Source organism: Macaca thibetana, chromosome 10 (assembly GCF_024542745.1).
Source record: "Macaca thibetana thibetana isolate TM-01 chromosome 10, ASM2454274v1, whole genome shotgun sequence".
In the NCBI taxonomy this organism is placed as follows: Eukaryota; Metazoa; Chordata; class Mammalia; order Primates; family Cercopithecidae; genus Macaca; species Macaca thibetana.
Window position 1 is genome coordinate 71,559,391 of NC_065587.1, and position 15,279 is coordinate 71,574,669.

Genomic DNA, 15,279 nt, shown 5'->3' on the forward strand with positions numbered 1-15,279 from the left:
TTATTGCTAAAATATGCTAGTGATAATCAGAGTCTTAAGCAATGTGTAGTATTTTTGCTGGTGGAGGGTCTTGCCTCAATGGTGATGGCTACTAACTAATTGAGTTGTGGTTGCTGAAGGTTAGGGTGGCTATCATAATATCTTAAAACAACAATGAAGTTGCCACATCAGTGGGCTCTTCGTTTCATGAAAGGTTTCTCAGTAGCATGCAATGCTGTCTGATAGCATTTTATCCACAGTAGAACTTTCAAAATTGGAGTTAATCCTTTCAAACCACGCCACTGCTTTATTAACTAAGTATGTGTAATACTTTGAATCCTTTGTTGTCATTTCAACAATGTTCTCAGTAGTAGATACCATCTTGAGAAACCACTTTCAGCTGGGCATGGTAGCTCATACCTATAGTCCTAGCACTTTGGGACGCCAAGGTGGGCAGAGCACTTGAGGCCAGGAGTTCAAAACCAGCCTGGCCAAAATGGTGAAACCCTGTCTCTACTAAAAATACAAAAATTAGCTGGGTGTGGTGGTGGGTGCCTGTCATCCCAGCAACAGGAGGCCTAGGCAGGAGAATTGCTTGAACCTGGGAGACAGAGGTTGCAGTGAGCCGAGATCATGCCACTGCACTCCAGCCTGGGTGACAGAGCAAGACTCTGTCTCAAAACAAACAAACAAACAACAACAACAACGACAAACTTTCTTTGCTCATCCATAAGAAGCAAATCCTTATTTGTTCAAGTGCTGAGATTGAAGCATTTCAGTCACATCTTCAGGCTCCACTTCTAATTCTGATTCTCTTGCTATTTCCACCACATCTGCAGAGACTTCTTGTACTGAAGTCTTGAACCCCTCAAAGTCATCCGTGAGGATTGGAATGAACTTCTTCCAAACTCCTGTTAATGTTGATATTTTGACGTCCTCTCATGAATCATAAGTGTTGGGTTTTTTTTGTTTTTTAGACGAAGTCTCATTCTGTCACCCAGGCTGGAGTGCAGTAGCATGATCTTGGCTCACCACCTTCTGGGTTCAAGTGATTCTCCTGAGTAGCTGGGATTACAGGCACCCGCCACCACACCTGGCTAATTTATATATTTTTATTAGAGACAGGATTTCACCGTGTTGACCAGGCTGGTCTTGAACTCCTGACCTCAGGCGATCTGCCTGCCTCAGCCTCCCAAAATGCTGGGATTACAGGCATGAGCCACCATGCCCAGCCATGAATCATAAGTGTTCTTAATGGCATCTAGAATGGTGACTCCTTTCCAGCCGAGATTGCATCACTGAAAACCTTTCCAGGCTTTCAATGTACTTTGTCCAGATCCATCAGAGGAATTACTAGCTGTGGCAGCTATAGCCTTATAAAATGTGTTTTTAGGCCGAGCACGGTGGTGCACACCTGTAATCCCAGCACTTTGGGGGGCCAAGGTATAAAAATCACTTGAGGCCAGGATTTCAAGACCAGCCTGTCAACAGAGTGAGTCCCCATCTCTACACACACACACACACACAATTTTTTAGCCAGGTGCACTAGCATGTGCCAGTAGTCCCAGCTCCTCAGGAGGCTGAGGCTGGAGGATCACTTGAGCCCAGGAGTTTGAGGCTTCAAGGCTACAGTGAGCCATGATCACATCACTGCACTCCATCATGGGCAACAGAGCAAGACAATGTCTTTCTTTAAAAAAAAAAAAAAAAATGAGAGAAAGAAAAAAAATGTATTTCTTATATAAGACTTGAAAATTGAGGCCGGGCGTGGTGGCTCACATCTGTAATCCCAACACTTTGGGAGGCTGAGGTGAGTGAATCACTTGAGGTCAGGAGTTCGAGACCAGCCTGGCCAACACGGTGAAACCCTGTCTCTGCTAAAAAAAAAAAAAAAAAAAAGAAAAATTAGCCAGGTGTGGTGGCGCATGCCTGTAGTTCCAGCTACTCAGGAGGCTGAGGCAGGATAATTGCTTGAACCTGGGAGGTGGAGGTTGTCTTGAGCTGAGATTGCGCCACTGCACTCCAGCCTGGGCAACAGAGTGAGACTCCATCTCAAAAAAAAAAAAAAAAAAGGAAAAGAAAATTGAAATCACTCTTTCCTTGATCCATGAGCTGCACAATGGATGTTGTGTTAGAAGGCATAAAGACAACATTAATCTCCTTGTACATCTCCATCAGAGTTTTTGGGGGACCAGATATGTTGTCAATGAGCAGTAATTTTTTTTTTTTTTTTTTTTTTTTTTTATTGAGACAGAGTCTTGCTCTGTCACCCAGGCTGGAGTGCAGTGGTGCAGTCTCGGCTCACCGCAACCTCTGCCTCCCGGGTTCAAGCAACTCCTCTGCCTCAGCCTCCCGAGCAGCTGGGACCACAGGTGCGTGCCACCATGCCCGGCTAATTTTTGTATTTTTAGTAGAGACGGGGTTTCACCATGTTGGCCAGGTTGGTCTCAACTCCTGACCTTGTGATCTGCCTGCGTTGGCCTCCCAAAGTGCTGGGATTACAGGTGTGAGCCACCATGCCTGGCCAATGAGCAGTAATGTTTTTAAAGGAATCTTTTTTTTTGAGCAGTGGGTCTCAACAGTGGGCTTAAAACGTTTAGTAAACCATGCTGTAAACAATGTCCTGTCATCTAGGCTTTGTTATCCCATTTCTAGAGCACAGGTAGAGTAGATTTAGCATAATTCTTAAGGGTCCTAGGATTTCCAGAATGGTAAAATGAGCATTGGTCTCAACTTAAAGTCATTAGCTGCATTAGGCCCCAACAAGAGAATCAGCCTTGTCCTCATACGCTTTGAAGCCAGGTGTTGACTTCTTTCTAGCTATGAAAGATCTAGATGGCATCTTCTTCCGATATAACACTGTTTTACCTACACTGAAAATCTGTTGTTTAGCCAGCCACCTTTGTCAATGATCTTTACTAGATCTTCTGGATAACTTGCTGCAGCTTCTGTGTCAGTACTTGCTGCTTTACCTTATGCTTTTATATTATAGAGATGGTTTCTTCCCTTAAACCTCATGAACAAACCTCTACTAGTTTCAAACTTCTGCAGCTTCCTCATCTCTCTCAGCCTTTATAGAATTTAAGAGTTAGGGCTTTGCTCTGGATTAGGCTTTGACTTAAGGGAATGTTGTGATCTTATACATAGTTCACTAAAACTTTCTCCTTACCAGTAATAAGGCTACTTTACTTTCTTTATCATTCCTGTGTTCATTGGAATAGCACTTTTAATTTCCTTCAAGAACTTTTGCTTTATATTCACAACGTGGCTAACTGGCACACGAGGCCTGGCTTTTGGCCTGTCTTGGCTTTCCACATGCCTTCCTTACTAAGGTTAGTCATTTCTAGCTTTTGATTTAAAGTGAGAGATTTGCCACTCTTCTTTCACTTGAACAGTTAGAGGGTTTTTAATTGGCCTAATTTCCACACTGTGTGTCTCAGAGAATAGGAAGGCCTGGAGAGAGAGAGAGACGATGGGGAACAGCTCATTGGTGGAGCAGTCAGAACACGTACAACATTTATCCATTAAGCTCACCATCATGTATGGGCATTGTTTGTGGCACCCCAAAACAATTATAGTAGTAACATCACTGATTGCAGATCACCTTATCAGATATAATAATAATGAAAAAGTTTAGAATATTGCGAGAATTACCAAATTGTGGCACAGAGACATGAAGTGAGCACATGCTGTTGGAAAAATGACACTGATAGATTTGCTTGACTCAGTGTTGCCACAAACCTTCAATTTGTAAAAATGCAGTAACTGCAAAGTGCAGTAAAGCAAAGCGCAATAAAACAAAATGATGTATGCTTGTAGTATAAAAATGGAGAGCTCTGCAGGTGTCTACCCCATCTACCACCCTCCCCAAAGGTAATCACTGTCTCTGGTTTAGTATGGAAGTCTCTTGAGCATTTATCTATATATTAACACAGAAGTAAAATAATTAAATAGCATTTATTGTGGTCCTTCCTATATGGCCCATTGTCTCATTTCGGGTATCAGTTTGCACCAATTTGAAATGCCACCTTTATTATTTGCTCAATTCTGAGATCTTTTCCTAGACTCCATCCTCTTCCATTTATCTATTTGCACATTCCTGTGCCAAAAATAATAGTTTTAATTAATTTTATATAGTGTGTGATATCTGGTATACATCTGTTCTCATATTTTCAAAATGTTCTTAAATATTTTGTGGTATTTCCTCTTTCAAATGACCTTTTTCCCCCATATGAACTTTTTTTTTCTTTTTTCTTTTTTTGAGATGGAGTCTCCCTCAGTCGCCCAAGCTGGAGTGCAGTGGCACAATCTTGGCTCACTGCAACCCCCGTCTCCCAGGTTCAAGCGATTCTCATGCCTCAGCCTCCTGACTAGCTGGGATTACAGGCATGCGCCACCATGCCTGGCTAATTTTGTATTTTTAGTAGACAGAGGGTTTTACCATGTTGGCCACGCTGGTCTCGAACTCCTGACCTTAGGTGATCTTCCCACCTCGGCCTCCGAAAGTGCTGAGATTATAGGCGTGAGCCACTGCCCTATATGAACTTCAGAATCAGTTTGTGCATTACCCCTCCACTGGCCAGATAATTGGCAGAAGGTGTTTATTGGAATTCCTGTACATTTATAGATTATTTTGGATATTGCTGCATGTCTTTTATATCCTCGGAAAATATTTGATTTTGTAAAATTTTTTGTTAGATTTATTATTTGATATCTTACAGTTTTATTGCCATAATTATTAGGATCTCTTAAAAGTTGTTTTTCTTTCTTTTTTTTTTTTTTTTTTTTGAGACGGAGTCTTGCTCTGTCGCCCAGACTGGGGTGCAGTGGCACAGTCTCGGCTCACTGCAAGCTCCGCCTCCTGGGGTTCACGCCATTCTCCTGCCTCAACCTCCTGAGTAGCTGGGACTACAGGCGCCCGCCACCTCGCCCAGCTAAGTTTTAAAAAATATTTTTAGTAGAGATGGGGTTTCACCGTCTTAGCCAGGATGGTCTCGATCTCCTGACCTCATGATCTGCCTGCTTTGGCCTCCCAAAGTGCTGGGATTGCAGGCATGAGCCACAGCGCCTGGCCCTTTCTTTTTTTTTTTTTTTTTTTTTTTTTGAGATGGAGTCACTCTGTCACCCAGGCAGCTGGAGTGCAGTGGCGCAATCTCGGCTCACTGCAACCTCTGCCTCCTGGGTTCAAGTGATTCTCCTGCCTTAGCCTTCTGAGTAGCTGGGATTACAGGTACCCACGACCACGCCCAGCTAATTTTTGCATTTTTATTTTTATTTTATTTATTTGTTTATTTATTTGTTGAGATGGAGTTTCGCTCTTGCTGCCCAGGCTGGAGTGCAGTGGCATGATCCTGGCTCACTGCAGCCTCTGCCTCCTGGGCTCAAGCAATTCTCCTGCCTCAGCCTCCTGAGTAGCTGGGATTACAGGTGCCCGCCAGCATGCCTAGCTAATTTTTGTATTTTTAGTAAAGACAGGGTTTCACCATGTTGGTTAGGCTGGTCTCATACTCCTGACCTCAAGTGATCTGCCCACCTCACCTCGAAAAGTTGTATTTCCAATCGATTCTTGTTATGGTATGAAAATTTCTGGGTATAGAAAATATATTGATTTTTGTTGATCACCCTACGCCCTCTGTGAGAGTTTCATATTCATTGCTCCCTAGACTGCTTTGGGTTTTTTGTTTTTTGTTTTTTGTGTTTTTTTTCTTTTTTTAGACAGGGTCTCACTTTGTCTGTCACCCAGGCTGGAGTGCAGTGATGCTATCTTGGCTCACTGAAGCCTCAACCTCCTGTGTTCAAGCGATCCTCCTGCCTCAGCCCCCCAAGTAGCTGGCATGCTACTTGTAACTACAGGCATGCACCATCACATGCAGCTAACTTTTGTATTTTTTGTAAAGACAGGGTTTCTCCTTGTTGCCCAGGCTGGTCTCAGTCCACTGAGCTCAAGCAATCTGCCCGCTTTGGCCCCCTAAAGTGCTCAGATTACAGGCATTAGCCACCGCACCCCTTACTTTGGATTTTCTAAGTAGACAATCACATTATTTGCAAATAGGAACAACTCTGCTCCTTCGTCAAAATACAAACATCTCTTTATTTTTTCTTAAATTATGTTGCCTAGAACCACAACAAGGATGTCAAATAGTAGGTAATGGTGGGCATATTCCTGATCATTAATGAGAAGGTCCCTGAAATGATGCTGGCTAAAATGCCCTTCTTAAACACTGTCTTCTCTTGGCACCCTGGAATAGTGCCCACTCCTTCTTTGTCCCTTTTGCTACCCCTTTTCCCGTTCTTGAGGTATGATGACGTGCCTCAAGCTCCCTACTCTGACTTCCCGTACAGCCACACTCAGTGATCCACGAGCATTTCACATTGCAGTCGTCTCATGCCTCGTTGTGATTTGTGATTTGGTTGCCTCCCATAAGCCAAGCTTTGGCAGATTAACATCCCCAATCCAGGACTCCTCCCAGCACCATCTCACTGAAAAGCTCCTCTTGGATTTCTTTCAGGCACTGCTAACTCAGTACCTCTAAAACTAAGTTCATTGTCAATAAGCATAGAGCTGAATCCCTGGGTATAAAGCCCACACCCTGATTCATTAAGAACCAGAAATAGGCCAGGCACTGCATCTCACGTCTGTAATACCAGCACTTTGGAGGCCAGGGTAGGAGGATTCCTTGAGCCCAGGAGTTTGAGACCAGCTTGGGCAACATGGGGAGAATCCATCTCTACAAAAAATACAAAAATTAGCCAGGTGTGGTAGTGCACCCTGGAGTTCCAGCTACCCAGGAGGCTGAGATGGGAGGATCACTTGAGCCTGGGAGGTCGAAGCTGCAAAGAGCCGTGATTGTGACACTGCACCTCAGCCTGAGCAACACAGCAAGACCCTCTCTCAAAAAAGAACTAGAAATAGAAGAAAGGCTTTCTTCTCTGAGAGACCCTTTCTGAGAGTCTCATTTCCTGCTAAAGCTGGCCTGAGCCAGCCACTTCACCTTAGTTCTATCTCAGTTTGTGCCTTGGATGTTGGCCACACAGCCTGCCTGGCTCAAGAGCTCCTGCCATCCTTGGACACTTGCCCCAAGAACCACATCCTTCCCTGCCAATACCCTCTGCTCCCTCGCCTGCTGTCCCTAGGCATGCATGTGGTCAGTTTACCCAACTTTCTGGTCATCACCCTCCTCCCTGCCTCTGGGGGTAGGGGGTGGAGACTTCCTCTACGGCCTTGTGGAAGACAAATGGAGGCTTTAGGAATTCCTCTGGGGTTCACTCCATCCGGATGCAGGGTAATGAGGCTAATTTCTGCTCATCTCTGTGTGGGCAGGAAATATGAGCTGTACAGCATGGACTGGGACCTGAAGGAGGAACTCAGAGATTGCCTGGTGGCTGCTGCACCCTATGGGGGCCCCATTGGTATGTTGCCCCTCCACCACCACCTGTTCTGGGACCCTGGGATGAACTCAAGGTCATTGACTCCTGGGTCCTTGCTGTCAGGTTGTTCTTGTTGCCACCCCCTACTCACCCTGCTGAGATGCTTTTACTTCTGGTTTTTATAGGCCTGCTTCACATGGGGTGGGCCTGGGGAGCCAGGACATGAGGCCTACTTCACATGGGGTGGGCCTGGGGAGCTAGGACAGAAGGTCTCTTCTCAAACTGCAGCACTGCTGAGGAACCCCTGGCGGAAGGAGAAAGCTGCCAGTGTGAGGCCAGTGCTTGATATATACTCTGCTTCCGGCATGCCCCTGGCCAGCCTGCTGGTGAGCACTTCTGACGGCCCCTGGGGCTCGGGGCTGGACAGGGTTTCCTCATCTGAGGACAGCCTCAGGAACCTCTCTCCCCTGCAGTGGAAGAGTGGACCTGTGGTGTCCCTGGGCTGGTCAGCTGAGGAGGAGCTGCTCTGTGTGCAGGAAGATGGTGCTGTACTGGTTTACGGGCTTCATGGTGACTTCCGGAGACACTTCAGCATGGGCAATGTAGGGGTCACAGAGGGCTGGGGAAGTGGGGTAGAGTTTATGACCCTGTGACTCCCTTAACCCATGGCCCCTCTCCTCAGGAAGTGCTCCAGAACCGGGTTCTGGATGCCCGGATCTTTCACACTGAGTTTGGTTCTGGAGTGGCCATCCTCACAGGGGCCCACCGCTTCACCCTCAGTGCCAATGTGGGTGACCTCAAACTCCGCCGGATGCCAGAGGTGCCAGGTAAGCCCTGACACCGCTGAGATAGCCAAGCAGTACCCACAGATGTGCCTCTAGCCTGTGAGACCCATAAAAGCAGAAGCTGTGGCTGAAGACCCATAGAAGCAGCAACTATGGGCCTTGGTCATCCTAACACTGTCCTTTTCCTTGGACATAGGTCTGCAAAGTGCACCCTCCTGCTGGACTGCGCTGTGCCAGGACCGAGTGGCACACATTCTTCTGGCTGTGGGGCCCGATCTTTATCTCTTGGACCATGCAGCCTGCTCCGCAGTGGTGAAGGCCCTGAGTGGGAATGAAGTAGAGGGGCTGGGTTAGGCAATAGGAAGGCTCTGAAAAGTCAGTATATATCTATCCCACCCCTACCCTGGTTCTGCCTCAGACGCCCCCTGGCCTGGCCCCAGGAGTAAGCAGCTTCCTACAGATGGCTGTCTCCTTCACCTACCGACACCTGGCACTCTTCACAGACACAGGCTACATCTGGATGGGAACAGCATCACTCAAGGTGTGATCCTGGGGCAACACAGGGGTACTGTGCTTTGTCCAGGGTACAAGATCTTTTGGAGATGCGGGTGGGCTTTTCGACTAGAATGGTGACTGCTGGGACAGGGCCATGACATTGCCCACACCATTTCAGGAGAAGCTATGTGAGTTCAACTGCAACATCCGGGCACCTCCAAAGCAGATGGTCTGGTGAGGATGGGGGTGTTGTTGCTGGGGGTGCGGGTGAGACATAGCTTGCTTCCTGGGACAATCAGTTCCTTGATTGGTCATGTCTACTGGCCAAGCCTAGTGGAGCTTGGATCTTACCTTCTCTGCCAGTGCACACTTGAAGGAAACCATTGTCCTCTGTGGGCCACAGCTGCCTCGAGCTGAGGGCGCAGGGAAAAGAGGGAAGTGGAGAAGTCGGTGTACAGTCAGGGATGCAAGTGTATACAGGCTGTCCCGAGACAAAGGGTTGTGAGCAGCCATGTGGGAGACATGGCCGTGGGACGGTGTCTAGATGGTGTGTGTATGCTGCTCACAGGTGCAGCCGTCCTCGTAGCAAGGAGAGAGCCGTGGTGGTGGCCTGGGAGAGGCGGCTGATGGTGGTGGGCGATGCACCCGAGAGCATCCAGTATCCTTGGAGGGCTGCCTGTGTGCGGAGGGTGGTGAGGGAAGGGTTCACCTGCCCCGTCCCATCTGTAGGTGATCTTAGGAGCCTTAACCAAGCTCAGGTTTGTGCTGGACGAGGACTCCTACCTGGTGCCTGAGCTTGATGGGGTCCGCATCTTCTCCCGCAGCACCCACGAGTTCCTGCATGAGGTTCCAGGTGAGGCCTTCACAAGGGCACTACATAACCCAAGGCGGGGACTCCTCAGCACCCCAGCTGCCCTGGGCCAGTGCCGCAGAGCAAGAATAGGGTGTTGAGGCAGAGCTGAGGGTTTCCCTGCCTTTCTCCCTCACTCACCAACTCCCTTCCCCAGCGGCCAGCGAGGAGATCTTCAAAATTGCCTCAATGGCCCCCGGGGCGCTGCTCCTGGAGGCTCAGAAGGAGTATGAGGTAAAGCCCTAGGCTTCTCTCCCAGTCCCAGGATGGTTCCTCCTGCCCCTGCCCCTGCGTGGGCATGTGTGAGCATAGCCAGGTGCCACCTGTCAAGAGAGGGGTCCAGGCAGGACCCTGGTCTGGGCTGGGGAGGGCTGGCTCAGGTAGATTGAAGAGACACTGTGTCCTCCATGTGATGTGATAGGGATGGGCAGGACATCCCCACTATCCCCACCCAGTCTGGGTTACTATTGGGAGGAGTTCTCAAGGCCCCCCAAAGGCAGTTGTGGGCTGATACGGGATGATGTCTGTGGGCACCTCAGGTGGACTGAGTGGGCTGAGGGAGTTGGGGCTCCAGCCTGTGCAGCCCCTCCAAACCAGCTTATTTGAACCACAACCCAGAATGGTTAGGGGCCAGATGTAGGAGTTTTCTCTGTCATGATGCCCTGGCTCTGGACTCCTCCCCACCAGAAAGAGAGCCAGAAGGCAGACGAGTACCTGCGGGAGATCCAGGAGCTGGGCCAGCTGACCCAGGCTGTGCAGCAGTGCATTGAGGCCGCAGGACATGAGCACCAGCCAGACATGCAGAAGAGTCTGCTCAGGGTTGGCCTGGATGGCCGGGCTGGAGAGGGCGGGGCTGGGAGGGGTGGGATGGGTAGCAGGGAAGCTCTCTCCTATTGCCCTCTGGCTCTTCTCAGGCTGCCTCCTTCGGAAAGTGTTTCCTGGACAGATTTCCACCCGACAGCTTCGTGCACATGTGTCAGGACCTGCGTGTGCTCAATGCTGTTCGGGACTATCACATTGGGATCCCGCTCACGTATAGCCAGTATCCCTGTGCATGCCAGAAGGGTACCTACAGCCAGGGGTGGCAGGGGAAGGGGCTGGAGATGCAGTCTGCAGGTACTTGGCAAGCAGGGCTTATTCTCCAGCTGGATCCTTAACCGAGGAAAATAAAGATACAAGCAGCTCACCATCCAGGTGCTACTGGACAGGTAGGGTAAGCCCAAGGGTGCAGTGAGGGAGCTGTCAGGGGGGTGGGCATTATAGTCTTGGGTGGGGTCTTATGTTTACTGCTCCTGACCTATCTCTCTAGGATGTGGGAGGCCTGATGTGCAGGCTGAGGCCACTCTGCTCCCTCTTTTTCCTCCACCTCATTCCTTGTATCCTTTACCCACTGGGTCTACCAGGCTTGTGTTGCGGAGACTTTACCCCCTGGCCATCCAGATATGCGAGTACTTGCGCCTTCCTGAAGTACAGGGCGTCAGCAGGATCCTGGCCCACTGGGCCTGCTACAAGGCAAGGATGTGGGATGGGGTCCAAGGTCATTTAGGGGATTCCAGGCCCTGGTGAGGTGGAGGAAATAGAAAGTGTAGAACTGGGCCGGGCTCAGTGGCTCATGCCTGTAATCCCAACGCTTTGGGAGGCCAAGGCGGGCAAATCATCTGAGGTCAGGTGTTCGTGACGAGCTTGGCCAAAATGGTGAAACAAAAAATACAAAAATTACAAAATCTCTACTAAAAATATAAAAATTAGCCAGACGTCATGGCGCATGCCTGTAATCCCAGCTACCTGGGAGGCTGAGGCAGGAGAATCACTTTCACCTGGGGGGTGCAGGTTGCAGTGAGCTGAGATTGCACTGCTGCACTCCAGCCTGGGCGACAGAGTAAGACTCTGTCTCAAAAAAGAAAGAGAGAGAGAGATACAGAGAGAGAGAAAGAAGGAAGGAAGGGAGGGAGGGAGAAAGGGAGGAAGGGAACTGAAGGGCTGGGTCCTAAGGGCTTGCAGGAGTGGAGAGTGAGGAATAGCATCCAGATGTTTGTGACACCCCACATCCCTTGCAGGTTCAACAGAAGGATGTCTCAGATGAGGATGTGGCTCGAGCCATTAACCAGAAGCTGGGGGACACGCCTGGTGTCTCTTACTCCGACATTGCCGCACGAGCCTATGGCTGTGGCCGCACAGAGCTGGCCATCAAGGTGTGGGTGCCCAGCCCTCCACAGACACACTGATGTGGTTGTTCAGGGCCCCCATGCCAGCTCTTTCTCTTTGTGCCTTCCTTCTCACCTCACAGCTGCTGGAGTATGAGCCACGCTCAGGGGAGCAGGTACCCCTTCTCCTGAAGATGAAGAGGAGCAAACTGGCACTAAGCAAGGCCATTGAGAGCGGGGACACTGATCTGGGTGAGGGCAAGGCTGGGGGGTCCCTGGGCTGAGTGGGAGCCTGGCTGGAGTTCCCACCCCACCTTATTCTCCTGCAGTGTTCACGGTGTTGCTGCACCTGAAGAATGAGCTAAACCGAGGAGATTTTTTCATGACCCTTCGAAATCAGCCCATGGCCCTGAGTTTGTACCGACAGGTGTGTGTAGTGGGCAGGGTTGCGGTGGAGTCTTCTGAGCACTTGAGTTGGCCTTGCTGACTGATTGCCTGCCTGTGGCCCCAGTTCTGTAAGCATCAGGAGCTAGAGACGCTGAAGGACCTTTACAATCAGGATGACAATCACCAGGAATTGGGCAGCTTCCACATCCGAGCCAGCTATGCTGCAGAAGAGGTCTGAGGTCCATGGGGCGTGTGGGGCCTGTGGGGTGGGGCTGTTGGTCTGGTTCCTTCAGGAATCTAGGCCTTCGTGTTGGGTGCACACCGCATCTGGTCCTCACTGTGAGGGAGAGTCTGACGTGAGGCCAGGATGGGGGTTAGTGTCAGAGGAGCTAGCCATCCCTCTAGGACATCAGAGTGGTGCACCTAGCAGGGAAGGCTGACCCTGGCGACCCTGGGCTCAGGGATCGGGAAGAAGACTGTAGCCTGGATGAGGAGGGCTGGGGTCTTGCATGCTGTGAGTTCAGGCCTTCCTTCTTGTCTTTGTAGCGTATTGAGGGGCGAGTAGCAGCTCTGCAAACAGCCGCCGATGCCTTCTACAAGGCCAAGAATGAGTTTGCAGCCAAGGTTTGGCCCATCTTGTTCTAAGAGCCTTCTCTCCTGGTCTTCCCTCCTGGTCCCTCATCCCCATCATGCCTCATTATCCGGGTCCCCAGGCTACAGAGGATCAAATGCGACTCCTACGGCTGCAGCGGCGCCTGGAAGACGAGCTGGGGGGCCAGTTCCTAGACCTGTCTCTACATGACACGGTTACCACCCTCATTCTTGGCGGTCACAACAAGCGTGCAGAGCAGCTGGCACGTGACTTCCGCATCCCTGACAAGAGGTAGGTGAGGGCCCAGGCTGCATGTGGGTCCCAAGACCACCTGCCTCTCCTGGAACACCTCCAAGCCCAGCTTTCCTGCAGGCTCTGGTGGTTGAAGCTGACTGCCCTGGCAGATTTGGAAGACTGGGAAGAGCTAGAGAAGTTTTCCAAGAGCAAGAAATCACCCATTGGCTACCTGGTGAGGCAGGGTCCTCTCTCCAGCCCACTTCCAGCGAGGGTAGTCTTCGGGGGAGAGGGCTAGGCAGGGAGACAGGTAGGATGGCCCATTCATGCTCCTGTTCAGCTGCCCACATAGTTAGCGAGTGCTTCCTGTATACACATTCGTGGGCAGGCACCATCCGCTGTGTTGGGTGTATAGGAGGATGGGTCCAAGTTTGCCTGCAGATGTTACAGGGAGGGAGAATGAGCTGCTTTCCCCAGGGAGGGCCACAGGGGGCGCCATGTGCTGGAGGGAAAGTCCTGTTTGAGGAGGGTGGAGGGGGGACAGGGAGGGTACATATGAGAGGCAGTGGAGATACCGAGGGCTGTTTTCTGTGGTGGGTAGTTCAGAGGTGTAGAGGGGAGGTTTGAGAATGTTAATCATAGGAGAACACAGGAAATGTGAGGGCTGGTGGCAGGAACACCCGTTGCAAGTGGTAACGGTGGGTGGCAGAGCAGAAGTGTGGAAATAATTGTCTCAAGGCTCTGACAGAGCTTTGGTTTAGGTGGTTTCTGCCCTAAGAATGTTGAGATCACAACTGTGCGTGGGGACTGGGAGATTATATGTACTGATGGGCGTATACATATAAAATATATATGGACCATGTATCCATTGGGCCTCTGCTCATAAGAGAGAGGACAGGAGGGCTGTGCATTACCTTCTCCCTCCACCTGCTTCCTCTCCTCCTAAGCCTTTTGTGGAGATCTGCATGAAACAACACAACAAATACGAAGCCAAGAAGTATGCTTCCCGTGTGGGTCCCGAGCAGAAGGTCAAGGCTTTGCTTCTTGTTGGGTGCGTCAACTGAGGGCCTGTGGGTGCTGGGTGGCTGAGCTGTGGGCTGGTGAGAGGCAGGGTTTGTGCCCTTGAGCAGCCCTGACACCACCTCCTCTCTTGCTCAAACCACAGCGATGTGGCTCAGGCTGCAGATGTGGCCATCGAACACCGGAATGAGGCTGAGCTGAGCCTCGTATTATCCCACTGCACGGGAGCCACAGATGGGGCCACAGCTGACAAGATTCAACGGGCCAGGGCACAAGCCCAGAAGAAGTGAGGAGTCCATCCTGTACATCTCGAGCAAGGGGTTCCTCCCCTAGCACCTGGGCTTGGCAGAAGGGTCATAGTTCATCCAGCTCCTCCCCTAGAGCAATGCTGAGGAGGTGGGGCATGGTAGCAGGGCTCTCTGGTTTTAAATAAAGTTGGAACACTTTAGAGTGCTTGTCTTATACAGTCCAGCCTAAGCAAAGACAAGCTGAAGACAGGATCCTCCAGGCACCACAGCAAAACTCCATGTGTTCCATTGTATTGGGACTGGAGGTGGGGGCTTCTCCAGCCATACTTGGAAGAAACCTGTCCTCTCCACAGTTAACAAGGAAAGCTTTCACTAGCTCCCAGGCCCTAGGAGGATTATAGGGAGAGATGGCACAAAACTTAAGCACTAGTTCACCAAGAACACACTGTAAAGCATTCTGTGTGTGTGCGTGTAAACACACAAGAACCATGCTAAACACTTTTACCGTTTGTACTTCATTTATTCCTCATGACAGCCCTGTGAGGTAACATCACCCCACTTCACAGAAAGGAGATTGAGGATGAGGGAGCTTGATAATAGCAAATATGTGGCAAAACAGAGATTTGAAACCCAGGGCCAAATGCAAGCTGCAACTGGAATCGGGCCCTCTATGAGAAGGGAGCCTGAGGCAAGGCCCCAATTTGCACTGCGGTGGCAATTGGAGGACTAATGAGAGGTGTGTGGCCTGCGGGCCATAGGGGTCAGGGGGTGGTGGCCTTTGGAACTCTTGCCCACTGAACTATGGTGAGCAATTTCAAGTTGTCTCTGGGCCAAATAGAAAAGGAGGATGGAAGATTTCAATTCTGCCCAAAAAAGAAGAACACTAGACCCACAATCTGTAGGAGCACCCACGGGGTGCTCTGCTCTCCCTATCTAGCCTTCCATCTGGACTCCAGTGCACCTTGGCTTCATGCCCAGGGCCCCACCCAACACTGAGGGCATTGCCTTTTCCTTTGTTGCCCCCACTTTATCTACAAGGAGGAAACCACAGCCAGAGGGAGCGCAGGCCTCATTGGAGCTTCAGGCCTCTCCCTCTTCAACACCCCCAGGGCCAACCATGCTTTTAGAAAGAGAGAGAGAGACTCAGGGCCTGAGAAGGTATTTCTTTTTTTCCTTT

At 50.2% G+C, this 15,279-nt stretch overlaps 2 protein-coding genes across 2 annotated transcripts in view; one reads left to right on the forward strand and one right to left on the reverse strand.

The window, feature by feature from the left end:
• Positions 1 to 14,300, forward strand: part of VPS16 (VPS16 core subunit of CORVET and HOPS complexes) — a 26,352-nt gene extending 12,052 nt beyond the window's left edge. The window contains exons 2-24 of the mRNA XM_050745664.1: positions 7,301 to 7,389; positions 7,636 to 7,733; positions 7,821 to 7,949; positions 8,030 to 8,174; positions 8,329 to 8,444; positions 8,551 to 8,673; positions 8,806 to 8,861; positions 9,196 to 9,285; positions 9,386 to 9,480; positions 9,635 to 9,711; positions 10,165 to 10,296; positions 10,392 to 10,519; positions 10,650 to 10,685; positions 10,881 to 10,989; positions 11,535 to 11,669; positions 11,765 to 11,873; positions 11,951 to 12,048; positions 12,133 to 12,240; positions 12,555 to 12,632; positions 12,722 to 12,891; positions 12,973 to 13,069; positions 13,782 to 13,885; positions 14,000 to 14,300. Of these exons, the coding sequence (XP_050601621.1) occupies positions 7,301 to 7,389; positions 7,636 to 7,733; positions 7,821 to 7,949; positions 8,030 to 8,174; positions 8,329 to 8,444; positions 8,551 to 8,673; positions 8,806 to 8,861; positions 9,196 to 9,285; positions 9,386 to 9,480; positions 9,635 to 9,711; positions 10,165 to 10,296; positions 10,392 to 10,519; positions 10,650 to 10,685; positions 10,881 to 10,989; positions 11,535 to 11,669; positions 11,765 to 11,873; positions 11,951 to 12,048; positions 12,133 to 12,240; positions 12,555 to 12,632; positions 12,722 to 12,891; positions 12,973 to 13,069; positions 13,782 to 13,885; positions 14,000 to 14,144 (2,467 nt within the window). The 3' untranslated portion in view covers positions 14,145 to 14,300. The remainder of the gene's footprint in view (positions 1 to 7,300; positions 7,390 to 7,635; positions 7,734 to 7,820; positions 7,950 to 8,029; positions 8,175 to 8,328; positions 8,445 to 8,550; positions 8,674 to 8,805; positions 8,862 to 9,195; positions 9,286 to 9,385; positions 9,481 to 9,634; positions 9,712 to 10,164; positions 10,297 to 10,391; positions 10,520 to 10,649; positions 10,686 to 10,880; positions 10,990 to 11,534; positions 11,670 to 11,764; positions 11,874 to 11,950; positions 12,049 to 12,132; positions 12,241 to 12,554; positions 12,633 to 12,721; positions 12,892 to 12,972; positions 13,070 to 13,781; positions 13,886 to 13,999) is intronic.
• Positions 1 to 15,279, reverse strand: part of FASTKD5 (FAST kinase domains 5) — a 488,950-nt gene that overhangs the window by 189,527 nt on the left and 284,144 nt on the right. The window lies entirely within an intron of this gene.